Here is a 27,350-nt window from a genome sequence, read left to right as displayed (position 1 = left end):
GGCGTGAGGTGAGAACCGACCGTTCTACTAACTAAATATGAATCATAGTCGAATTTCCTTTAAACATACATTAAATCAGTGGTTTATGCAACTTTGACGATCTGTTCTAGTTCATTTCTGAAAATGGCAACGGATTCAGCAACCCCAAATTTAGTAGAGACACATAATTTGATCTTTGAAACTAACGAAAAGGTTATTTTTGTTCCGCTGTTTTATCCTCCATGTAATTTATAACATTTTTGAGAACTCTTCCATTTTTCCTGAAGTTTCATCGAAGATTTCTTCAATGATTTCTTAGAAGTTTTTTTTTTCTTCTGAATGTCTTCAAAATTTTATTTCTAGCATAAGCATTGATGACCGTACAATTCGTAGTTGCTACTCCGTGATTGACCAGAATAATCGAAGTTGCACAAGGAACCAAGTGATGTAGTTTGGGAGTTGCTTTTCATCTTTAATGTACGCTTTCGAAAATTCCAAGCATTTAAAAGACAATAACGGCGCCGGCCACGTGGTTACGGTCATCGGGGAAGGGAACGAATATCAGTGTGACGTCCATTGTTACTAGAGACCGAGATCACCTCTGCATCTCCATGGTTGTCACGGGAAGTACTCTAAAGACAACGTGAACGTAGGGTTAGTCGACACTTTTAGCGTCGAACCATCAAAAGTTATTTTTTATAAAGGTATTATTCATTTATTTAGTTAACATCTACACAGATAATACTGAATCAACAATTTCACGCCACAATACTCGGTTCGAGGCCGCATCTCTCCATCCTCGGTTCTGCCCCACGCTCGCCAAATCGATACGCACTTGATCCGCCCACCTAGCTCGCTGCGCTCCTAGCTCGCTTTTATAAAGGTATAAATCAGGTAAAAGGAAAGGTATGGGAGTTTTAATGTTAATGTACAAGAGTCTATGTCGACACCTACTGCGACGAACAGTTCATATTTTGTTGAATCAATCCATTAAGGTAACATTCCTACCGTTGTTATGATTCTAATCATAATTATCACATAATCTTCACCAAAAATTATCAGAGAAGCAAATACAGGACTCGATTATCCGGATAACCGATTTTTTTTCACTCCGGATAATCGAATCACTAAGAACAAAATCGAATTCTTTGATAAAAGAACTTAAACATTATCTTTTTTCGTTGTTTTATTTATATGATGCTGTGGCGTAGCCAGAAATTATTTCTAGGAACAGTAGGGGTCTTTACAAGAAAAATAATGTTTTGACCAGCATACACAAAAAAACACTTTTCCAAACCCCCCTTTTTTCAAATACTCTCAAAACTGGAAAACCATTCATATTGTACCGTAAAGTGCCGTAATTCAGCGCAGTTAACGAATAAAACATTTCAAATGCTTAATTAAAAATTAGTATTGCATCAACAAAATAGCTTTATGGGTGGATCGCTAGCAAATCTGTTTTAGATTATGGCAAAAATATAAACTAGACTGTATTCACACGTTACAATTGTGATTTTTTTTGAAATAGTTCACTCGTTGAAATTGCTTAATATGCGCATTTTTTAACGCTTTTCCATATTCCGCGCAGAAGAATGCCTAATTCCGCGCACTTGCAAAACAATCAAATTAACATTAATTTTGTATAAGGCATTCATTCATTACGTAACGCTGAAATTGAACATTTTCAACCCCCTACCCCCCTCCACAACACTTTTTGTATGAAAAAAAAGTAAAGTTTTGTATGAGCCGTAACGTAGACTTTTTCATATTTTTTTGAAATATGGATAAACATTTGTTATAGTCTTTTCCTGAGACGAGACTCGCGAAGACGGTCTTCTTATTCTGTCATTGCTGAGTTTTTTACTTATTCCTCTGTGTTTGTATCAATCATGCGCAAACCCTCACATGAACCTCCCAGCAAATATGCAATTGCGATTGCATTACACAGAAACATAAAAAGCCTTTGAAATGATTTTTTATGCCAGAAAAAGTTGCAGACATTTGAAATAACTATAGTCTTGTGTTTAAATTTATCAGCAACTTTGGAAAAACTGCTCCGAACACTGTGGTTTTTATAACAGTAATATTTTGAATACAATACTTTTCAATTTTTCAGCATTTGGACGTTTCGCGACTGCGGAAACGTTGATATTTTTTCCTTTTCCTTGTCAGCTTTGGGGTTGCATGTTATTCCAGAAGAAATTTCAAAAAAATATGCAGTTTGGCGAAATCGCCCCAACTACCTCTACACACTTAAATTATTTTACCGTAATTCCGTGAATTTCACCGTAATCTCAACAGCTGATCAGTTCGGTAAATTAAAACACCGTAATTCCGTCGAAATTCAACGGATTGCGGTGAAATTTTACCGAAAACTGTAAAAAATTACCGTACTCCGTTAATTTTCAACTGCTGGGATTACGTTGAATTTCACGGATTCCTGTAAAATAATTTAAGTCTGTATATTCGTATTCTGCACTGTTCATACAATAACAAATGTTTATGGACCTTGGTTTTGGACAAACTTTTCCTCCCACCATGAATGACCACGTGGTTTCTGAACGGCCGCTAGTTTCCCTGTAAGTGGGCTTTCCCGATATTCCGGTTGTTTGCGAAACGTATTTATGCATGAAAATACTTCCTCAGATAAATATTCAGCTGTGAAGACCAATATAGCATGTTTTACTTGTTTGTTGTTCTGTAAATAGCAGTGCGCGGAATTAGGGACTTATGAAAAATGACGTGCCCTAATGCCGCGCAATACTTTTTGGGATAAATCTCAATAATTATGCTAATATTTGATAAGATTTCATAGAAGCATCATGAAACACATCTGTAGCAAGTAGTTTCATAGAATATTGCATAAATAACAAAACATTTTCAATATAGAAATCACGTTTGTTTGTGTCCTACAGTCTTAGCACGGACGCTAAGGAAATTGAAAAAATGGCGTCTACTCAGACGGGCCTCCACTGATTATTTTTTTACGCCGCGAAAAATTGCTCTATTTGCTTTTATTTGTGATTCAAACTTATTCTAAATCAAAGTAGCATCAAATGGCGTTAAAAGTTGCTGCAGTATTGATGTGTATTTCCATATGTAAATAATTTTGTATGAAATGCGCGGAATTAGGCAATGCGCTGAATTAGGGCACTTTGCGGTATATTGCAATACCAAATTATCGCAGATTTTGCTTGAAAATTGGAAAAAAGATCATCAAAAATCAAATTCCGGATAATCGAATCTAAAATTCCGGATAATCGAATTCCGGATAATCGAGTCTCCGGATAATCGAGTCTGACCTTTATCTATTATCAATCCCTTCGAAAATTATTTTTGTAACTTACGTATGATTCTACCAATAAATTTGAAATTATTGCACTAAAAAAATGACCCGCCACTCAATATTGTACCTGATATAGCACTGTAGTCTTTTGCTTTATTCAAATACATGAGTGTTTTTGAAGTTATGATATAAAGTTGGAATCGAAGCCGATTTATTGGGCATACTTGGCTTTAATTTTTTTTTTAAATAGTTGAATTTATGTTAGTTGGTTCGAAATTCCTATGGAAATTGCGTACATTTAGGAGTTTTACGCGGTATTCTAGATATTTTATTATTTATTATTTACATAAATATTGTATTGTTTAGAATTTAGCAAACATAGTCTGACTCAGAGCGCCTACGTCAAATAAGTAAAGTTGTTTTCAAAATTAACACTAATCGCATTGACAAGTGATCAATTTCAACCCGAAATGAGATCAACCGATTCATTTTTATTTTAGGGATAATTTTTAACTCTAAAATCACATTTGTTGGAAAATTTCATTACATGAGCCAATCGAGCCAATTTTGTTTGGCATTGACAACATTATAGGGAGAAGATCAGAAAAAACGTGAAACATTATCAATTTCAGCCGAAATTACTGTATTCCAATACCGTAAAATGAGGCAACTTCAATAGTTTTTTGACAGAACTCCTAAAAGGTCGGAAGCCTGTTTAAACCTCTCTTTCCCATGGTAGCTCCAGAGCTCCATTGGTTTTCGACAAACTCGAGACAAACTGAACCACATGAATAGCTTGCAATAATTAATAAAATATGATTCAATACTCATCAGATTAGTCTGAAAGTCGAGTAACTGTTTCAATTGTTAAAATATTGATAAACAATCAATTGACTGTTGCAAAACAATAAAAAAACTGATTTCGTAAAATTTAGACCATTTTCAACATATTTTTCAAGCACTTTTTTTTTATAAAGACGCTTTTTTCGTGAAAAAAATATTCGACAAAGTAGTGGGAATAGGGTCCTAAAATTTTTAATAAAATCTTGTTTTTAATTAATAACCCGAAAGAGTATGTTAATTCAACTACTTTAGCATTTTTTCCCGCTCAAATAACGGCTATATCATATCTGACATTTCGGAAGGGACACGGAAAACAAAATACACCCAAAATTTGAGTTTAAGGCAAGGGGTGTGACAAAATCTAAAAAAATGTTTTTTGACTTAAACCAACGAAAAACATTAGAAAATTGAGTAAACATGTGTTTTTGGCTTAAACTTACGCGTTTGGCACTAAAATCGGGACAGGGCTTTAGGCCCCTATTAGAGAGTTAAGAAAAGGTCGATATACCTTTCTAAAACAAGTATTGGTATATCAGTGATTAATGGACTACCTAAATCGCTCTTATATTCTACAAGGAAAGTCATCTATGTAACTTAAAATTTGACGGAAATGAATTTTCTAACGTTTAAATAGTCTAGAAATTCCTAGGTATTGCAATCCATTTCCAAGCTTGATAAACTATTTTTGGGGCAAAGACTTATGCCATAGGATTACTTTGTAAAATACGCGTATTACATACCTCTAGTCATTTGAACGGGGTATGAAAGTATTTCACTTCAAATTAAAATTGATCTCAATTCGTTATTATGCTTTTGACCAATTGTTAATTGTAGAGCAGATTGTTTGGAGAAAAACAAAAATATCCGACATTTTATTTGAACTTTCAATGTCTTTGATTCCAATAAAATATCTCTGATATGTTAAGTCGGTAGAAAAGAGTATATTTTTGATAAAATCGACTTTGAATTTCTTCAAGCAATTTTTCATTTCGTCCAAACTGTACGGGAGCCATAAACAAGGAAAATTATGTATTTGTTTTTGTTGATCGAAAAAAAAAACTGTTTGAAGGCTATACTAGGGTGCCGGTGCCATTAGTGGACTACATAAGCTATAAAAAATCATAACAAAATAACGAAAAGCCTTAACAGAGATCTTTTGGCGTCAACAGAAAGATTTCAACCTTTAATATATGGGAAAAATATAAAAAGAGTGATAAAACTAATTTTTTTAACATAAAATCGCTTGAGCCACTATTGGTACACGTGTTCCAGTAGTTGCGCTAGTGCTCCAGTAGTAGACGTTCGGGAATGATACAAGGAATTTTAAACAAAATGGTAAATTTTTACATAGGTTTAACATTTTCCCCTCGGAACAGCAACTAATATCTTTCGAATGAAGCATAAAGATCATCTCTGGGACTTTTCTTCATTTTTATACATCCATTTTAAAAACTGCTTCCATCCGTTGATCCACTACTGGAACACTACGGCTACTATTGGTGCAAGGGAGCAAGTTTTTTGCGTAAATTTAATTATTTATATGACTTTTTGATAGAGTAAAAAGCTGAAATTTGGCAAATCGACTAAACTAGAGGCGATCTATTCACCAAAAATAACACATGTCGGTTTTATCTAAAAATGTACGTTTTATTCCATAGTCCAATCTACTGGTACATTACAACCATTGGTACCGGCACCCTACTACCAATAGTAGAATTTTTCAGTATACTTAACTAAAAACCGACCAAAATCACTCAAAAATTAAAAAAAAAAAAAAAAATTCTATGTAGAGCAAAAGTTAAATTGCAAAGTTCAACTAATGCCGGATCTTGCAAAACTGCTGATGTAGAACGCCTAACAGCTTTCAGAAAGCCTTGAGTTGAACACTTCGATAGCCAACAAACCTAAAGCCCTTTCTTTCCACATAAACCCACTTAAAACCCCCAACCGAGTGCGAGCACTATCGTTTTGTTAACTCACCATTATGTATATTGGCCATTGCAATCCACCTCTCAAGGTAAAGTCATCTCTGTCCAGCAAAAGTGCGATTCAGCCGCCGTTGACACCGCAGTTACTTCCGAAAGCGCACCAATTTTAGTAGAAAGCGTCGATAGATCGGACAGTTGTGTTACTGAAACGCAACCCGTCGAATCAGAAGTCAAACCTCAGGAACCCCACATGATAATCGTTACTGAGGCCGATGCCATCGACGACAGTGCGGAACCACACTCGGAATCGAAATCGGTCGTATCTACTTCCGGTGGCGATGGCGACGATTCACAAGGCCTGATTGACATTGAAGCTATCAATTGTGAAACCCTATTGGATGACGACCAACAGGCGGCTTTCGGCTCCGAAACGGACATTTTAGTACCGATCAAAACCACTAACGATTCAAACTTCTGCGATCTGACTGCTGACGGTGATGGGATCAGTTCCGAGCAAGTGGTGACGGTCATTCCGAATAACTCTTCAGACGAGAGCAACTTCACTGATGATAGTATGTAGAACTGTAATCACCTTCTAAATTACTCCTTTTATTTCCTTCTGTACTTGGATCTCGCTCTCGTTGGCTGCAATATTCCTCAACAGTTGTTCCATGGATTCTTCGCTAATGTGGCACTGTTCTCCTCTTGCACCAACCAATAAATACTAACCATCACCAGTGCGTGTTACTAATCCCGAAAGTATCGTGTGTCTCTTTTTTCGCTGAATACTAACTAACCTTCCGTATTGTTTCAAAGATTTAATCTTATTTTTTATTGTGTGCTTGTTTGCTTTTCATTTAGTTTAACATATTTAACGCTTTCCTTAGTTTTAAGTCGCTTCGCTCAATTTTTTGATGACTTACTTTGCTTTGCTGTCGATTTTTAGGTTTCTTAAGTATATTGATGAGTTTTGCGTGTTTTCTTTTTTGCATGACAGTTTTCAGCCTATTTGCAGTGGTGCATTCATTACCATCTGTAGAAACTTGATAGTATCTTAGTAACATCTCGTTTAAAATTATTAACTCAAATCAATTATAGTAACACCGAGCATAAGCTTAAAGCCAGTAAATGACAAACAAATTAAATACAATTCTTTCGCTTGAATGTTCCCACAATTTCCCAAACTCTTCACCTACTCGCGGAATGTTTGTCTCCCGTAATGTTCTCAAGTAGAATTCACTAACAATCTCCTGAAAGTTTTTGAATGTTTCGACTCTGAAAAACAACTAATAACGAAAAACCTTGTAAACCCAGTGAGAATGCCTGATGATAATCATAAAACCTTCTTAAAATCCAATCGCGTGGATCTGCTTGACGATCGATGATGATGAAACCTAATAGCCTCTATTTGAACGTGAACTTGCAGAGAACTACCTAGTGCAGAATACCGACCAGGTGACAGGTGTGGAACCCAGTGAACCACCGGCGGACGAGCGCTTGCCCACTGCGGACAGCCGAACGGAAAGCAACACCATTGTGGACGAAACGGAAGATGGGTAAGTGCAACTGGAATCTCTAAGACAGTGGTGCTCAATCTGAAGCCTAGTTTAAATTTTCAATAAGATCACGGGCCGCTTAATAAAATGAATTTGCTTTATTAACCGATAGTTACAAAAAGTTCCTCACGGAATTCTAAAAATTTCCAGCAAGATCTGTGTTCCGATTCAATTTATTATCGGTATCCCGAGAATATCCTGAAACTATTTCGTAATTGTATCATAGCGATTTTTTCCGCGATCTGGGGAATCTCCTTATAATTCAATTCGAAATCTTGAGATGGTCTAATGAAACTCCAAATTGGGGCTGCCCAACGCACATCCAGCTTGTAGCTGCGTTTCGTGCGGTTCTCAGAGTTTGAAGGCTCTTCTTATACCTCGCCAGTTACCATGTTCTACCGATTTCAAGTCATGCGTGAAAACTGGACAGTTACATATCAGGTGAAACGAAGTACCATAATCGGAATCACAACTATCACACATAAATGAGTCAGCACGCTGAATATTTATGCCATGTTAGTTGAGTCAACAGTGGCCAGTCAACGCTCTGATTAAGAGACTGTAATTCTGCTTTGTCAGATTTGGTAAATACTTCGCCACCCTTGGAGATGGCTCAGTAATGTAGAATTTTGTTTGACGACACGACTCCAAACCACTCCAATATTTCTTGTGCTGAGTTGCCGCCCAAGAATTGATCTGAAGCTTCACCCAGCACTTTGAAATTGGAAGCCAATTCATTACAAGCGATGGAAGAATTACCAGGTACCCGTACAAGGTATACAGAGTGCTGAATTCAGATCCACAAATTGAGTACGCCATGCGATAACAAGTCTATACCCTGAGTTGGCCGAAGGAAGAGCTTTCAAAGCAGCTCGAATACCTGACATGTTTCCTTACGGAGAGAATCCATGAAATTTTGTCACAACCAATTCCCAGCTTGTGGAGTATAAAGAATGCAAAGTCATTACATTGCTACATGTTCAAAAATGATGTAGCAATGATAAGATAATGATTCATCATCTGGTACATACCAATTTATTTATTTTATTTATTTATTTATTTATTGACTCTTCGTAACGTAAGGCATTGCCTTTTAAATTGTTACAATGTGAAAAAGTAATAGGTTTTACAATAATTCTTACGTAACTTAACTACTAATGTTCTCTTTACAAAAATCACTACACATCTACTGAAAATATGATATTATCTCACTTCGAAAACAAGTGGTCGATTCTCAAGATTTAATATTATTCGGAAGATTGTTATAGTTCACGATGCAGAATGACTGGCCGTAATAGAAGGAACTATGTCGTGGTACATAAAAACTTCTTGTACGTATGCCTCTAAGAGGTGATAGTTTAGAAAATAGGAAGTTTGGAGCTTTAGTTTTAATTATTTTGAAAAGCGTCACAAACGACCTCAATTTATAAAAATTTACAAATGGACAACCAATCATTGACGTATGAAGATGCGAAACATGTGAAAATCTCGATAAATTATAAACAACTCTTACGCACGCATTAAAGGCGACTCGTAGTCTATTGAGAGAGCTAATTGACGCATTGGAATAAATGAAGTCGCCATATATAAAGTAAGGGAGCAAAAATGTCTTAAACAGATGTTTTTTTGTTGGAATATCTAGGTGTCTAGTAGTAAGGTTCAAGCGTTTGAGGGAACTGTATATTTTAGAGCACTGCGAATTTATATGTCCATCCCACTCAAGCGAATTTTTAAATACAACTCCTAAGTTGCTAGCCTTGCTCACAAACTCAACTTCAAATCCATCGATATTCAAAGAAGGAGAATTTGGAGGAGATTTCAATTTGTGCAAAAGCATGGCTTTCATTTTAGATGGATTGATTGGCAGTGATTTTTTTCGTGACCACTGTACGATCTTATACAAGTCGTGGTTGATCTTCTCGGCCATATTACGAATATCAATAGTTCCGTTGGAACATAGATAAACTTGAACATCATCTGCAAATAGGTGGATAGAGCAAAAATCGAGAACAGAAGGCAAGTCATTTATAAATAAAGAGAACAGAAGCGGTCCAAGAACTGATCCTTGGGGAACACCAGATATTATAGGTTTGAAAGGAGATAATATACCATTAGAAAATACAGCTTGAGATCTTTCTGACAGATAGTTTCTAATTAGATTAGTTGCTGATACACTAAATCTGAATGTAGTACTTAATTTGTTAACGAGTTTCCTATGTACAACACTATCGAATGCTTTTGCGAAATCAATCAGTAGCAACACAGTCGTGAACTCTCATCAGTGCAGTTTCTGTACTATGACATTTTCTGAAACCTGACTGAAAAGGACTTAAGAAGTTCATTCTGTCGATAAAATCTGATATTTGAATCTTTATCAGCCTTTCAAAAACTTTTGAAATGGTACTAAGCAAACTTATTGGTCTTAGATTTGAAATAGAATTTACACCCTGCTTCTTCTGCAGAGGAATAACTTTCGTGCGTTTCCATACAGCAGGAAATTTTTCCGAGAAAATTATTCTATTGAAAACATGCTCGAAAATAGGAATAGCATAAGGGGCAATGATTCTGATAAACCTGATTGGAATGTTGTCCAGTCCGGTGGAATTTGATTTGATTCCAAAGATTGCATTAACAATTTCAGCATTCTGAACCGCCCCAAACTCGAAGCCTGGCGAAACACCTCGAACGTATGAACCTTCACTGTTATCAATAGAAAAATTGGAACAAAAATAATCGTTAATAACATCAGATGAATGAGCACAATTTTGCGATGACGACTTTTTATGAGATACTCCCAGACTTTTTACGTTATTCCACAATTGTTTCGACGGTAGAGACAAATTCAATCTTCTCCTATCGTAATCGCATTTGGCTTTGGATATGAGGTCGTTAACACGGTTTCTCAGATGATTGTAATCTGCTCTATGCTGACTACTTCTGGTTCTTTTCCAAATACGATATGCTAGATCTCTATCTATCATAGCCTTCTCAATGTCTCTGCTATACCAGAGATTTTTCTTGAACTTCTTGAACTTCATTGGAAAGAAACGTTCATGCAAGTCGGTTAAACGAGGGTTGAGAACACTTAATAAAACATCAGGGTCATCAATTTGCAGAAAACTATTCCAGTTGAAATTTCTAAACTCAGAGTGGATTGCGTTGGCGTCATAATTATAATAATCTCTACACCAAAAACCAGCCTGTTGAGAATCGCGATCGAAATGCAGCGATGCGAATATAAGATCATGTTTTGAAATACCTGGCATTGAAATCTGATTAAACCTCAACACTGAAGTAGCAGAGTCCGTGATGAGCAAATCCAATAATGAACTACCGGAATTGAAGAAGAAAGTAGGCTCATGATTGACCACATCATCCGACATGTTGGCAAAAACACCGTTCAAGCGCACTGCTCTACCCGTATGCTTTCGGGGATCTGTATTGAAATCACCAATTAAAAAAGTAGATGAATAGTGAAGTGAATAGTCTGTTATGTGTTTTTCCAGAATATCAGCACAATCAACATCTGGTGGATTATAGTAGACAGCCAAAAGTAGACAATGATCACCAACCACAACTTCCAATATCAAGAATTCTGTTCTTTGTAAAGTGCGTTGGGAATCACTGACAGAAGACTTGCACACTACACGACAAGAGAGATTACTTCGAATGAAAACACATACCTATACCACCTCCGTGTCTGTTACGATCATTTCTAATAAGCTTAAACCCATTCAAACAAATCATTCGATCGCTAATAGTATCATTCAACCATGTTTCAGTAAAGCAAACAACGTCAAGCTTACTATTTTCGATAGTCCTTTTCAGTTCCTCAAACTTGCTAAAGTTACGAGCACATAAACTCTGTACGTAAATGTGACAAATATTAAGCTTACCTTCGACAAGAGCAGAGTTAATTACGGCTCGAGGTATTGAGAGATTATTCAAGGCATTGTGAACGTCAGTATGAAGATTATCCATAATCGAATTTCATGACCACCTCATTTGAAGTGTGAGACGGTGTATTTGTAGTGATAACAGTAAAAGAGAACATAAACTTAAAGCTAATCATAGTTCGAATATCGTTTGCACATTAATTTACAGCCATATCAAATTAGCTACGGTGATTGCTATTAAATGATAAAAAGAAAAACGCCCACCACTGATATAGTATAACAATTTTCTTATTAATTCAGTTGTTGGATATTGTGTATAGCATCAAGTTTCCCAGAGCCACTAAATTTAACGTAAACTACCTCATCTCGAGTAGTGACACTCTGTATACGCCCTAGCTTCTTCTGCTTGATTGCCTCAGTACGAATTGACCTAGCCTTGCTAGTAAGGTTCTCGTTGATGAAAATTCTATTATCGTTCTCGAAACCAATGTTACGCAGACTGAGGTTACGTTTACCAAGATACTTTCGATAGAACTCGTTTCTAGTGAGACGATGGGCAAACTGACAAAGAATTGGGGCAATAGGTTGTCGAGCTAAGCGTTTAAGTTCTACAAAAGGAGAGCTATCCTAAGAATAGCCAAATCTTTGAGAAATTGTTAGAAAGATACTAGCCAGATTTTTATTATTTTGAAACGGAATCCCAGAAACTCGTCATTTTTTTCCATACGATGTACTGCCTCCGTGGTATGGTCCAAATTTAGCCGTACTCCACTTAAGGTCTCTTCAAGCTACTAGAACACTCCTCTCTCACTTTCCCTAGTTAGCCCTTAACACCAGTAATGCGTTCAGCAAGTTCGGTTTTATTGCTCTCAATTTTTTCATAGGTCCTCTCAAACATTCCTTGCATTCTCGTCCATAAATCGTCCAGACTCGCGATGGTTGCAAATTCAGGTACGGCACGTTGTACTGGTAACTCGATATTTCATTGTGATAATTATAGCGTTAATACCATATTTTCGCCTGTGCTTCTTCGCCTCTTAGTGAACCACATATTGGTGAATTTGCCGGATCAGTTTCGACATAATAAGTTCAGAAATTTGTCAATTTCGATTACATCATTTTACACCATTGTTATCGTTTTGCTGTGTATAATCTGAAGCAACAATGGAATGCCCAAAATGCTCGAGCTCACTACCTACCAACTGTCAAGAGGGATGATTCGTAGTTTGCGGGGGAAGCTGCTTGAAGTCTTTCCACGCTGCATGTGTTGAAGTTTGTGAAGCGATTGCTCGATGTCACCTAAAAAACGTTATTTGGCTGTGCGATGATTGTTTAGACGTATTCAACAACCAGGTTTCTCGTCAGATGCAAAGTGATTGCTCCTCCGTAAATATTGAAGTGGAGATAATTGATATGAAGGAAAAGCTAGTGAGCATCACGGACTCCTTATCTACGCTGATATCTAAGCAAGTTCCAACTGTTGCACGAGTATCTCAAGAAGACACGTTTAACTCGATACAACGTCCAACTCATCAGTCTACCCCACTATCGAAACTTAATTGCGGCTCTAGGATGAATGCATCTACAACTACAAATAATACTCATTCCTCTTCAAATGCCAACAGCCTTATACTGGATAGAAGCAATGATTTTTCCCTTTTCCTATCGAATATCGATTGTACTGTTTCCCAGCAAGAAGCTACTCGCATGGTCATCGAATCTCTAGGAATCAACGAAGTAACTGAGAAGATCGAAATTGTTAAACTGGTGCCGAAATGGAACGTTCACAACTATTCTCAGTATACATCGTACAAAGTGGTGATCGATGGGAAGTATAAGCAGAAGGCGCTCGAAACGAACACTTGGCCGGTCGATGTTATGTTCCGAGAATTTTTCAATTATCCACGACGTACTTGGAAACCTACAGAAATTCGGAACCTTAACGATCAACGCTCCGTCATCGTAATCATCGTCATCATCAAAACTTCTAAAGCAGTTTTTCTGTTCAAAACTAAAAATTATTCGATAAAAATGTGTTCACTGTGTTTCGGTTGGAGAAAAGAATACAGTGAACACATTTTCCTGTAAATTCTCTTGGTTTTGAACGAAAAAACTGCTTTTGAAAATTCCAAAATCAATGACGGATCCTGCCCCCTTAATTGAATGAATCACAGCAGTAACACCCATGTCCTTAAAATATGTTTGCTTGTTTGTTATACATGATCGTCGCATATTGTAAAATTAAATTCTGTTGAGTTGAATGTCAGTACAAATGTTTGTAAATTAATTGTAATAGTATTAAGTAAAACATCATTGGGGCACTACAGCCTGTTGATGAATCAAATAAATAAAATAAATAAACTCATTGTTGGTGGATGATGCAGACGACGTTGAACCCGAGCGATTGAGTGGTTTGTTGGTCTTGACGTTTAGAGGCATGGTGTCGATTCCGAAGGGTAATTATAACAATTAATCACAAGCAAATCTTTATGATGAAAACTACTTATGCCGAAATTTCACAGTTTAATGAATATTTTGAATAACGGCCACAAGATACAGATTTATCACTAATTCAACTTTGGAAAATCACCAGCAGCGGATATTTTTAGGTAGCAATTAAACGAAGAAAAAGATTATTTGGCTGCGATCACAAAACCGATTACTCGTCGCTGTACATCCCTTCAGAAACTATTCGTCAACTCGCGACTGAACCTTTTCCATGCAGAGCATTATGTGTAACATTTTTTCTCTTGCAGATACCATGAAGGTTGGGTGATTTCCTATAATAAGTAATTCAAGATTTGTACTACTTAAGTATTCCATCAGACTGGAGCTCTAAATGATGTGATGAGTATCAGCATCACTGCCCACAATCAGCAGAAGGTCTTTTCTTAGGCAGTGTACGACAGCTCGTTTGAAATCATCCGTTGAGGATGGTTCATAATGTGGTAAATACACCGAACGATAGACGTATTTTCTATTGACGTCATACATCACTCTTAGATAACTAGAAATGAGTGTATCAACGATACCGCTATTTAGGAGCACGCATGCACGAGTGTGCCATTCCGTGTTTGCTTAAAGTAGCAAAAACTGGATTCACGAGGATACCTAGGGTACATTCACAAATTTCATAACGCTGAAAATGACCATTTTTAACACCCACCCACCCCCTTGTAACGCTTTTTGTATGAATATTCTATGAAGTTTGTATGAGCTGTAACATTTTGAGGACACCCACCCACCCCCTTTAGCGTTATGAAATTTGCGAACAGGCCCCTAGATAAAAATTCCGTTTACGAAAGTAAGGTTCTTAAACTAGCGCCACTTGAGCTGTACCACTTTGCATGATTATACAAAGATTGATCGATGTTGATACCTTATGCTGAAGATTGATCTGAGCTATCCTAACCGTAGCCACCACACCACCCAAACTAGGCAGGATTAAGCTTTTCACTATCTCAACACGAAAAAGATCAGCAGCGAAAAAAAACAGATCGGTATCTTAAGTCGCCAAAGGCGGAAAGCACAGAATACACTGTGTACGAATCTTAACGTAAATCAAGAGAATTTATAACAACCACAATATATTCCAGGTTTTTTTTTACATGTATTGGTCTCGAGGTTGCATAAAGTATTATATTTTAGGTTTTTATCAAAGCGTGAACGTTTTGTCAATTCAAAATCTAAATTTGACAAATATAAATACTATTTTTTTGAATTACTGGGAGAATCTTTTGATTTGATTTACTGGGAGAATTTTTTAAGGAATACCAAGAGAAACCCGAATCATAAAGAAAAAAATTCTGATAGAATTTCTGCACGGGAAAAAATTCTGCGGTAAAAATAACTATTTTAGCTGACTACGCCCATTCTTAAAACTACCATGGAAATTCAGACCAATTTACTATGTTTACGGTACACCCCACCGCATTACTGGTACATTTGACAGAAATAATTTACAACAATCTGATTCCAACTACAGACATGGTAAAATCAAGCGCATTTCTGGTCTGCTGAAAATTGCCGGTGCGAGCGCTTAAGTTAACCCCCTAAAATGGTAGTTTTTACCGCACAATTTTTTTGTGTGTGGAGAAATCACTAGAAGAATTTCTGTATGCGAGAAGCATTTGGAGAAATGTCTGGAGAATTATATGAGTATTTGTTTGAGGAATTATTGTAGAATCTCTGGAAGAATTTGTGAAAGAATCACACAGCTCAAGGTCGTGTGTTCAAATCCCACCGGTCGAGGATCTTCGGGTTGCAAATTTTCACGACTTCCCACTACACGATATACGCATGCAAAAAGGTTCAGATGGCAAGGTTAACTCTCAGTTAATAACTGTGGAAGTGCTCATAAGCACACTAAGATAGGAACCCAGTCAACATTTTGTTTGGTATGACTTTTATACATATAAAAATAAAAATATACATTTGGTATAACTGTTATACATCATTCTATATGAATCAATTCAGTCGTATAGAATGCATGAAAATGCTACATACCTACCAAAGTGGAGGCTATATGCGTACTTGGCATGACTTTTTCAGACTTTCTGCGATCAGAAATACGATGACACAAAATATGGATGAAAATAAAAAAAAAAATTTTCAACAAGCCGCGAACGCGAAACCTCTGGATTAGGAATCGTCCACTTTGCCACTGTACCACCTAGGGATACATAACAGACAAGATATTGTTTGCCAATATTCATGCACAGCGACACTTGCTTTGTTGTTCTTTGAAGCCCATCGTCAGCAGATACCAAGTTTGGGTGGCATTTTTTCTAAGTTATTGTGATTTCATATGATGCTTTCTGGATTGATATATGATCTGTCAGTTTATACAACTAAACGCGATTCTATGTTGCACTATTTACGACATGTTTTGCTGTCAGATTGTCGTTTATGAATCGTATTGAGGATTTATAAACAACTTGTATTGACATCGATAACACTTAATTTGGCATCTGGTGTGATTCTGATTTTTGACATACGAATATGTGATTTTGGATACACATTCTTATACGATACGTGGTTTACTGGGAAGCCTTTGTTCCAGTTGAGACGTACGCCAGAAAGAGAAATACTCTGGTAAAATCTTCGAAGGAATTTGTGAAAGACTCGCAGTTCCCTTGAGGAATTCCTGGCAGAATATCTGTAGAAATTTCTAGAAGATTACGTGGAGAGACTCAAGGGAGAATTCCTATGTAAAATCGTGGTAGAATTTTCGAAATATTAATTGGAGGTGAAGGAATCCAAGGTAGCTCGGTGTAATACGCCCCTCTTCATTTTCACGGAATTGAGGCTACTTTTACACGTGAATATGATCACGTATCCTAAACATTCGCGTAAAAATGATGTTGTGCATATACCATCAGTACACCAGTATCCGCTCATGTTCCAGTAGCCCGCTAACGAGTTTTAAAAGTAAGGTAATTTGAGTAAATACGCAAAAGATTGTCCACAGTATAATTCAATTTGTCGATTTGAATCGTCTAGTGCAGTGATTCCCAAAGTGGGCGAATTCGCCCCCCTGGGGGCGATTTTCGGGTTCAGGGGGGCGAAAATTAGCAAAATGGAATTTGGGGGTGAAAAAACTAGAAATGGGGCGAAAGAGTGAGGAATTGAAAACAACGTTTTATAGCATTTGGAGATTAAATTGAGGATTATACTCTAATAATCTGAATAGTAGTTGATTGCACATCAAACTTTTCTTTCTATTTGTACCACTTTGTAGGGATTTTAAAATATCGAGCCCCCTGAGAGGGTACGCTACAAAGCTAGAAAAGCCAGGTCCCCGAGAGGGTAGCTAACAAAATAGTGAGTCCCCTGAGAGGGTAAGCTACAAAACATATCGAGTCCCCTGAGAGGGTAAGCTACAAAAATATCGAGTCCCCTGAGAGGGTACGCTACAAAGCTAGAAATGCGAGTCCCCCGAGAGGGTAGCTAACAAAATAGTGAGTCCCCTGAGAGGGTAAGCTACAAAAATATTGAGTCTTCTGAGAGGGTATGTTACAATGCTAGAAAAGTGAGTCCCCTGAGAGGGTAGCTGACAAAAAAGTAAGTCCCCTGAGAGGGTAAGCTACAAAATAAATCGAGTCCCCTGAGAGGGTAAGCTACAATAATATCGAGTCCCCTGAGAGGGTATGCTACGAAGCTAGAAATGCGAGTCCCCCGAGAGGGTAGCTGACAAAAAAAGTGAGTCCACTGAGAGGGTAAGCTACAAAAATATCGAGTCCCCTGGGAGGGTATGTTACAAAGCTAGAATAGCGAGTCCCCTGAGAGGATAGCTAACAAAAAAAGTGAGTCCCCTGAGAGGGTAAGCTACAAAAATATCGAGCCCCCTGAGAAGGTACGCTACAAAGCTAGAAAAGCGAGTCCCCTGAGAGGGTAGCTGACAAAATAGTAAGTCCCCTGGGAGGGTAAGCTACAAAAATATTGAGTCCCCTGAGAGGGTACGCTACAAAGCTAGAAAAGTGAGTCCCCCGAGAGGGTAGCTAACAAAAAAAAATGAGTCCCTGAGAGGGTAAGCTACAAAAATATCGAGTCCCCTGAGAGGGTATGTTACAAAGCCAGAATAGCGAGTCCCCCGAGAGGGTAGCTAACAAAAAAACTGAGTCCCCTGAGAGGGTAAGCTACAAAAATATTTAGTCCCCTGAGAGGGTATGTTACAAAGCTAGAAAAGCGAGTCCCCTGAGAGGGTCGCTAACAAAAAAAAATGAGTCCTCTGAGAGGGTATATTAAAAAATAAAAACGAGTCCCTTGAGAGAGAAGCCAATAAAAAAGAGAGTCCCCTGAGAGGATATGTTAGAAAGTTAGGAAAGCGAGTCCTCCGAGAGGGTAGCTAACATAAATATCGAATCCCCTGAGAGGGTATGTTACAAATGGGTAAGTGAACTAGAGTAGTAGTTGACACAAAGCGAGTCTTATATGAGGAAAACTGCACAAAAAGAGTGTCCTTAAAGGATAACTGTTTTAGCTCAGAACGAGTTCCCAGAAATGATAAAAGGTGAGTCCCCTGGCAAAAGCGGGTTTGTCACCCTTATGGAAAGCAATTAAAAGATTAAATAAAAAAAACAGAGCGAGTCTCACAAAATGAACATTTAGAGAGGATAGTTGAGATCAGGGCTGTGCATTTTCGAAAGCATTTTGTGAAACACGAAGGCTTGGTTGTGTCGTCTCGATGGTGACGAACAACTGCGTCGCTTCGTTCTTCTTTCCACACTCATTCGTTTCGTTACCTGATTGAAGGTAGCGAACAAGAAAGATAAAATGAAAGAGTAAGAACATCGTTTCATTTGATTTCATTGAAATATACCAAAATGTTTCATATTGAATTTTATCTATTTTTTGCAATATTAATGTATGTAACTTGTTAGAATAAATTAAGATAGAGAAACTATGCGGGCCACCACGTCGTTTATTGGAATTAATCAGCTCCTAAAGTTAGAGACTACCGATTGAAATACCAGCTCGCTGAGGTGAGCCTCTGATTTATAACGCGCGATGCGCAAGCGGAACGAAAGAAATGAAAGACTACGCTTGCTGCGATGAAAGGAAAGGTTTGTTGGGTTGAAACGAAACAGTAGAGTTTCATTTGACAGGGAAGCTTGAGTCAGTCAGTTGGGGACTGAAAATGCTTTCAATGAAATGAAAATGGACGGCCCTGGTTGAGATAAAGAAAGTCTCCTAAAGGGTAGCTGAAAATGCAGGCATTGTAAGAAGGTATCTGAAATAGGGTGAGTTACCTTAAAGGATAGGCTTTAATTAGCGAATATAGCTACTACAAAATGACTATGCTCTCATGACCACTTTGAAATTTTAGAAGCTCTGATGTTATGACTCTAGAAAACTTAAATAGATATTTAAGGAACATTGATTGAGTAACGTAGAATTTGAAACCATACAGCGTTTTGTGCTGTTGAAATTTTGAAACATTTGAATCTCTTAAGTTCAGATAACTAATAATATATAATTTTATTGTGTGTAGCGTTTTGTGCTGTTGGAATTTTGGAAGATTTTATTTTTTGATGTTCACTTTTACGTTATGAACCTGGAAATTTCTTTCCAAAGTAACATTTGAAAACATAGATAGCCAATTAAATAGTATAAGAATATTTAAAGCATTTTCTGCCGTTGAAGTATAAGGTAATTTCCATCACTTATGCTCACTTCGATGTCATGAGTCTGAAAAACTCTTTCCAAATTAGCATTTTGAGAACATAATAATCAATAACAAAGAATTAAAATGTGTAAAACGTTTTGTGCTATTGAAATTTTAGAAGACATTGATTTCTCATTTGCACTTTGACGTTATGTTAAAATGTTTATAATTTAATTCAAGGCAACGTAAACCAAATGACAATATCCTTGATTTTTTCCCAGGAGAAGTAGAGATCCAGAGAAGAAACAATCAAACGTTAAAAAACGCAGTTCTTGACATCTTCAACCGTGGTGGATACAGGAAACAAACACTACTCAAAGAGTTTTATAAAGCTGTTTGGGCAATACTATATTTACTTTTGTCTTTTCAGGATCATAACAAGATTCAAGTTAACATTATTACAACAGATAAATGAAGAATCACATTCAAACATGGAATTGGTGACCTAAAAGAAGGAAGCTTTTTTATCACTCTCATGTAATTTCAAATTATGAATCTACAAAATCTTATACTAAGTAACATAATTTTAAATAACATTTACTCACTAAGAGTAGAGGAAGGGGTGAATGTAGGGATTATGAGAGGCTGGAAACAGAGTACAGTAAAACCAAGATAGGTCCGTGAGCTAAAGAACTGTTAAGCTAGTACTCAAAATGAAATCAATCGAGATCGTAGTAGGCACAGCTTGACGAAAGAAAAATAGAGATCAGTTTGTTGATGTATTTTGGGAAGAATAAACGTGCTTTTATAATGATGGAAGAAATGTGTTAATTCTAGTCTAACTCGTTAGAAAATCGAAAGAAAGATTGATCGGGAAATGTGTAAAACCGGCTATGTGAAAAGGCTGGTCACTACACTCTTAACAGACTCATTTGATAATAACGATGGACGAAATTTGGGCGAACAATGTCAATGACGAAATATGTTTGATAAGTATTCAGTTTTTTAAAGCTTTTGTGACCACCACCATTAATTATGAATCGGCAACTTAAATTTTCCCAAAAGATAATGAATTCTACGCTAATTATTTGTGGTTACAGATAACATTAAAGTGTTTTTAAAGTTAACAGTAGGTGAAAATTATTAGAAATAGGTTCAAAAATCTAAAAGAAATAATTCGTATTTTCTTGTAAAGAAACTTTCGAGTTGGACAGTTGATGTTAAAATCTGGATTTTTTAGATAAAATACTTCTCCACGTTACACACAGTGAAATAGATAATAAACACATTTTTTGAATTTCAAAAGTTTTTTGTTTTCTAAGTTATGGCATTTTAAAATTGACAAACATTTATTTCTGAAAAATCATAAAAATTATTTCAGTGATTTAAAAAAAAAATATAATACAACAGAAAATAACTTCCAATCAATCAAATTAATAAGTTTCGAAACGAAGAATGTGAGCCAAATCCATGTAATGTAGTGCAATCTGGTCCATTAGTCTGTTATACACTTAGGTTAGTATACAAGTACAACATTTTAATAATTTTTAAATTTAATAAAATATGGTAGAAAGACTTGTTGATACAAGAATAGCAATGAATATGAAGGTAATCGTTTGACTTTTCCATAAATATACGAGTCGAGGGATTTTTTAATGTATAACATGTTTTGAATCCGCATATGTTCAACATATTACACTAGTATACTTGATTACTTAACCAATATTATATACACTTATGGTAATAGATTGGTCAAAAGTTTAGCAACGTAAAACGTCTAATATAAATATTTCAAAAACATATCAAGGGGGCGAGTTCAAAAATATATTGTACCTAAGGGGGCGAAAGTCAAAAAAGTTTGGGAAACACTGGTCTAGTGGCTATAGTTTTCATATTTATTTTGTTTAACGATCAACGCTCCGTCATCGTAATCATCGTCATCATCGAAACTTCAAAAGCAGTTTTTCTGTTCAAAACTTAGAATTATTCGATGAAAATGTGTTCACTGTGTTTCGGTTGGAGAATAGAATACAGTGAACACATTTTCCTGAAAATTGTCTAGATTTTGAAGGAACTTTTTGAACTGCTTTTGAAAGTTCCGAAATCAATGACGGATCCTGTCCCCTTAAACTTATCTTTTTTCGGTGTGAGCGGGCTACTGGTACATGAGCGGATACTGGTGCACTGATGGTATGTACTTTGAGAAGAATCAATAGACATTCCAAAAATATCGAAAATCAGGTGATAGGTTTAAAATTTTGCTCTGATAAGGGACGATTCAAATATTACGCAACGCAAGATTTGTAACTTTCAGAACCCCCCCGTAACAGTTTTTTTTATGAAAAATCTAAAATGTTCGTACGAACGGTAACACTTCGAAGGACCCCCTCCTTCCCCTTAGTACGTTACGTAATATTTGAACGATCCCTAAGCAAGCCTCAGGGTGAATGAAATTCATTCTTCACTATTGTACTTATTACAAAAAAATTTACCGGAAGATGAATGCTAATTGTTCCTTTCAAGCTTAGCCGGTGATGGAATTCTCCTTGGAAACATTTCTACAACGCTGTGGACCTTTTTTCTATGGGAGGGGCATATTACCCTGGTTGTTTTGAAACGTAAACATAGAAGTGGTACCCATTCTGAATTCTATTCGTCTCTGGTAACACGCAACCTTTATTTGGCTTAGGCTACAAGTCCGATGTCCTCCCGGAACTACCTCATGTTATTACTTCAGGGGGCTGAGGGCTTGTTGATGCCTCTACACCTTCTCGTCACCTCTTGCACTTTTCGCTTTGGCTGTAAATTGTCTCTTCAAAGTCACTCACATTTAGGGGCCGGCAACAAGCCTGGGCCATGTGAGACTTGTTTCGATAGATGTTTCTGAGTTTTTTTGCATCACCATGTTGGTCATCATGTTCCAAAGATTCCTTCTACGCTGAAGTACTCACCGAAAGCAGCCGCCATCGTGTTTCGTACTATGTTGAACCTCGGACATTATGTTCTGGCTATCTTCAATTTCCATACACTCAGGACACAATGGTGAAAAAAGGAACGGCCGATACAGATACTGCTTGAAGCAGCCGTGACCAGACATGAACGTAATGTCAAACAACTTATTTAATATTTCCAACGTTCGCAACCTAACCGCAAAAATGACGTATTCAACTGAATAAAACGACTTATCATTTCGTCATAATTTTTTTGTGGTAAATAATAGAAACTACCTAGTTTTTGAATGCGAGCTGATTGTATGCAAAATTTAAACGAGATACTCGGAGATAAAATTTTAAAAAGAGGATTTATTTGAAAACAGTTTTGGAAACCTGTTGTGATTTTTTATAATTATCCGATCGATGGTCAAACGTTCGTGTTACCGATTTAAGATAGGAGACACCGTAGAATATACCACTCCCAGCTTTCTGCCCATGGCACGATGAGATAGATCCGCATTTTCGAAGTACGTGCGCAACATCTGCTAGTGATACTTAAAGGGTGCCCACGATGAAATTGCCACACACAAAATTGATTCGCAAAATTCGAGTTTTCATCCGATTGCCATACAATTTTCAGGGATTGAAAAATAACTATTAAACTTCATTTTATCATTTGACTCGTATTTTATTTACAGTCCATAAACAAATGCCCACACCTTGGCCTTAACCCCGGCCATATGATTCTGCACAACCTGTGAATCAACCGTTTTTTGCATGTAAACCCATACCTTCTTCAGTTCCTCGACTGTCTTCACTACTTTAGGTCGTTTAAGAAGGTGCTGCTTCATAATCGCCCAGTACTTCTCGATGGGGCGGAGCTCCGGAGTGTTGAGAGGGTTGAACATTTTCGGCACGAAATTGACCTTATTGTCCGCATACCACTTCAGCACGTCCTTGGAGTAATGGCATGAGGCCAAATCCGGCCAGAAGATTGTTGGGACGTTGTGGGCCTTCAGGAGAGGAAGCAGCCGCTTCTGGAGGCACTCTTTCATGTACACCTGTCCGTTCATCGTGTCCTGGGTCACGAAAGGAACACTCCGCTTCCCGCACGTGCAGATGGCTTGCCATACCAGGAATTTCTTCGCAAATTTGGACATCTTCGGAATGCGGACATGCTCCGGAACGCTGAACTTATCCTTGGCCGTGAAAATCAGGTTGCCGGGGATCTGTTTGAAGTCGGCCTTCACATATGTTTCGTCGTCCATGATGCAGCATTCAACTTTCAACGTCAGCATGTTCAGGTCAACTTCCTGGCACGGGTTTTGGCGGACTTGTTCTGCTTCTCGTCGTGATTAGGGGCCTTTTGTACCTTGAACGTTCGTAGCCCAGCCTTAGTTTTGGCCTTCTGGACAAAACTTCGGCTTAGGTGCAGGTTCTTAGCCACATCCCGAACGGAGGCGTTCGGGTTTCGGTTGAAGGCCCCAACTACGCGGTTGTGATTTTTGGTGTTGTACGGAATACTTTTTCCGCTTAATCACTCGCGACACCGTGGAATTCGCGATTCCCAACGTTTTAAGGCCCAAACGCAATGATAGCGGAACGGCAACGGAATGCGGTACCGGTTCGCCAGGATGAACCACACCATCTCGACTGAGCTGACAACGAATGAAATTGAACTAACACTGAGTCGACAAGATTGTTGTAGTCCATGCTAATGAACCGGTTCCGCTTTCCGTTGCCGTTCCGCTATCATTGCGTTTGGGCCTTTAGCGATGGAACGATGCGAGAGATCCTTGTTCTCGTGATGAATGCGCAAGATTTTATCACGCACGAGCTTTTCTTTCGACTCCATTTCCGCGAGTTTTAATCACAGGACTTTAAAACTTGCAGGATGTAAATAATGCACTATGAACTAAATTCATCCAAATTTCCATTAAATTTGCAACCCAACGGTTAAAAAGTTAGAGCAATTTCATAGTGTGGCAATTTAATCGTGGACACCCTTTACACAGCGTAAAAAAATACACACTGAACAAATTACACCTAAAATTTCAATACAAAATACCCAACGGGTAAAAACTTACAGCTATTTAAAAGTTTTGCAATTTGATTCCGCATACCCTTTACATTATCTTTTCCATTCCTCCCACAGCACCGTGAGAACGACGGTAATCACAACGACCACCACCACCATCAACGCCACCTCGGACGACCTGCCGGAGGATCTGCAGAGGCAATTGCTGGAGCAAATGCAACTCGCCGCAGCCAACTCTTCCGGCCAGAACGGATCAAATACGGTGGTGACGACCGTGACCACGACCAGCAGCGAAGACGCCGACACGGAACCCGGTTCCCCGAACCACACGACGACCACCACCACCAAGACCACAACCAACACCATTACCCTCACCTCGACCGATGCCGATTTCCCCGAGGACGAACTGCTCCAAAAGATCACCACCACTACGCAGCTTCTGCAGCAATCCAGTGCACCGGAAGTAGTTAAGGAAATCCGAACCGTCACCGTGACGGAGGGCGTGGACGGGAAACCGGACGCCAAACCCTCCATCAACACGATCGTCGATGAGTTCATGAACGAAGAGCGTAGGAATTAAGTTCATCGTGAAATAGGTATGTAAGTAGATTTAGAGACGCGGGCCGCTTTTGCTAATATGTGTAGTTGATCCACGAATCCCCGTTTTTCGCGCCTTCGAGCGGCTAGCTTTGTATAAAATTCTGATAAGGATAATGTTCAATAGTTTATCGTGGCCAAAAATTGCGCGGAAAGGTCGAAGTTGGAATCGCGATGGCGTTTTAACCACCCCTTTTTTGAAGCTAGGTTATTCCGTTGAGGGTTTCATAACTTTTTAATTGTGTATTTAGCGTGTTTTAATTATGCGTAGAAAGCGTTTTGCTGGCATCAGATCTACTAAGTTTTTTAGTAGGAGTATTAGCTAAGTCTCAGTGATGACCATCGCGTCAGCCCCTTAATTTTCGGTGCCTATATTTTCCAAGCTTGATTGGATATGAAAGGGATGAAGAGCTGACGATTAACAGGCCCAATATGCTGCTCTCGTGCTGAACTCTCGCGGCGCCACATCCACTGCAAGTGGCTGAGTTGGCAAACGAGAGTTGTAAAACAAAAATTTACGCAAAACGTAGGATTGTGACGAACAGAGAGAAGATTATTTATTTTGCTAACATTTATTAATGTCGTCCTTGTAAAGTTTAAATCTAGAGAGGTGCTCTGCCGTCTGGCAAAGGCTCCGTTTCATATTTTGATATTATCGATGTGTGGACATTATTAAATTATATTATATTCGAGAGATACTACATAAAGAGAATATGTAAAACCCTACCTGGAAGATTGAGTCGTTGGAAATACAAAACTGGAAGTTAATCCGCAGCGCAAAACAACTGAAAATATTATATGAAAATTAGAAAGCTATTTAACGTTAATGTGGCACATTTATCTACTAAAACTGTAAAATCAATGGAAAAGTGCAAATCGCAGCTAATAACAAATGTAAAACAAAATAACTCTTACAGTGAAATGAAAGTACATGCAAGCAACAATATATCAAATCAACTCAATGGAAGATTACATAGATTATTACAAAGATTGAAACTAATTCGATAAATCAAGAAGTAGATTATAGCATTTTTCCTCATTTCTGATTACCAGTTTAGAAAAAAAAATCACAACTCAGTAACAAAGTAACGTAGATGTCACTACTATAAAAACAGTATTTTAAGAAATTTTTTTTCTTGTTTCCAACGTTGTTTTATTCTTTTTGTGTGACTATTTATTGATTCGATCTACCACAGTTAGCGCCTAGTTTATTTCTATTGTTTGTGTTTTTAGCTGTACCTAATTTAAGTAACTATTTTCAGTCATTTGTTTGTTATCAATTTATGATTTATTGTTTTTAACTCACAACCACACACACAAACTTTGACAGCTTCGACAGGCTTCTACAAAGGCCAGTTCAATAAATACACCCGTCCTATCACAAACGTAGGCATCTAGTTTTTATCGATATAGTCCTTTTCAAAGTTATCATCATTACCATTATGAATTGAGACAAAATCTTCCTTCCAAAAACAAAACCTACATCTAATAATTGAACATGCATTAAAATCGTCTCCAGCGAACTATTTATAACTATATATGTATTTATCGTGCTTGTTGAAAAGAATATATTCAGAAACACAAATACACATACATTGATAGAGGTGTGTTCTGAAACAAGAAGCAAACAAACAACAAACAAAACGAATCAATGGTGAGGTTCATATCCCTATGAAAAGAGGATTTATTTACAAAAAATGGATGATGATGATAAATCTATCTAAGAATTAAAAAAAAAAAACGAATGAGAATCACAAACACACACATAGAAATTAGAGGTAGTGTAAAGTATAATGAATCAGAACTCATACATGCAATACGTTTGTAAGAAATACGCAAAACAATGAACGTAACACTTTGCAATATAATCTGTGCGTCCTATCAACCAACAACCAACTGCAAACGCAAGTTCTACTTACCTGTTTGACCCGCTGCTGACAGTAAAAATCGTTGTAGAATGCAATCACGCATTGAAGATAATTATTATTGACGAGGCAAATAATGATCAAATCACTACCTACCTATTATTAGAAAGAGTCACAAAAAAAGAGAGAAATCAAACTCTATCGCGTGAGAAAGTGAGTGAAAACGCCGAGAAAGATGCCGAAAGAGCATCTTTCGAAAAACAAACATAATGATGATCACAGATGGAAATTTAAAGATTTAAATAAATTTAATCATGCTGAA

General features: G+C 37.4%; 1 protein-coding gene across 7 annotated transcripts in view; it reads left to right on the top strand.

Moving 5' to 3' along the window:
• The window catches only part of LOC5578031 (ankyrin-2), a 333,086-nt gene extending 305,736 nt beyond the window's left edge, over positions 1 to 27,350 (top strand). For 5 of the 7 annotated variants that reach the window (XM_021846274.1, XM_021846273.1, XM_021846276.1 and 2 more), the window contains 3 exons: positions 6,126 to 6,608; positions 7,463 to 7,592; positions 24,684 to 27,350. In XM_021846274.1, the coding sequence (XP_021701966.1) occupies positions 6,126 to 6,608; positions 7,463 to 7,592; positions 24,684 to 25,146 (1,076 nt within the window). In that variant the 3' untranslated portion in view covers positions 25,147 to 27,350. The remainder of the gene's footprint in view (positions 1 to 6,125; positions 6,609 to 7,462; positions 7,593 to 24,683) is intronic. The other 2 variants (XM_021846277.1, XM_021846275.1) reach the window with 1 other exon arrangement.

Source organism: Aedes aegypti, chromosome 2 (assembly GCF_002204515.2).
Source record: "Aedes aegypti strain LVP_AGWG chromosome 2, AaegL5.0 Primary Assembly, whole genome shotgun sequence".
NCBI classification, from domain to species: domain Eukaryota; kingdom Metazoa; phylum Arthropoda; class Insecta; order Diptera; family Culicidae; genus Aedes; species Aedes aegypti.
Note: the sequence above shows the minus strand (reverse complement) of the source record. Positions and strands in the feature narration are given on the sequence as shown.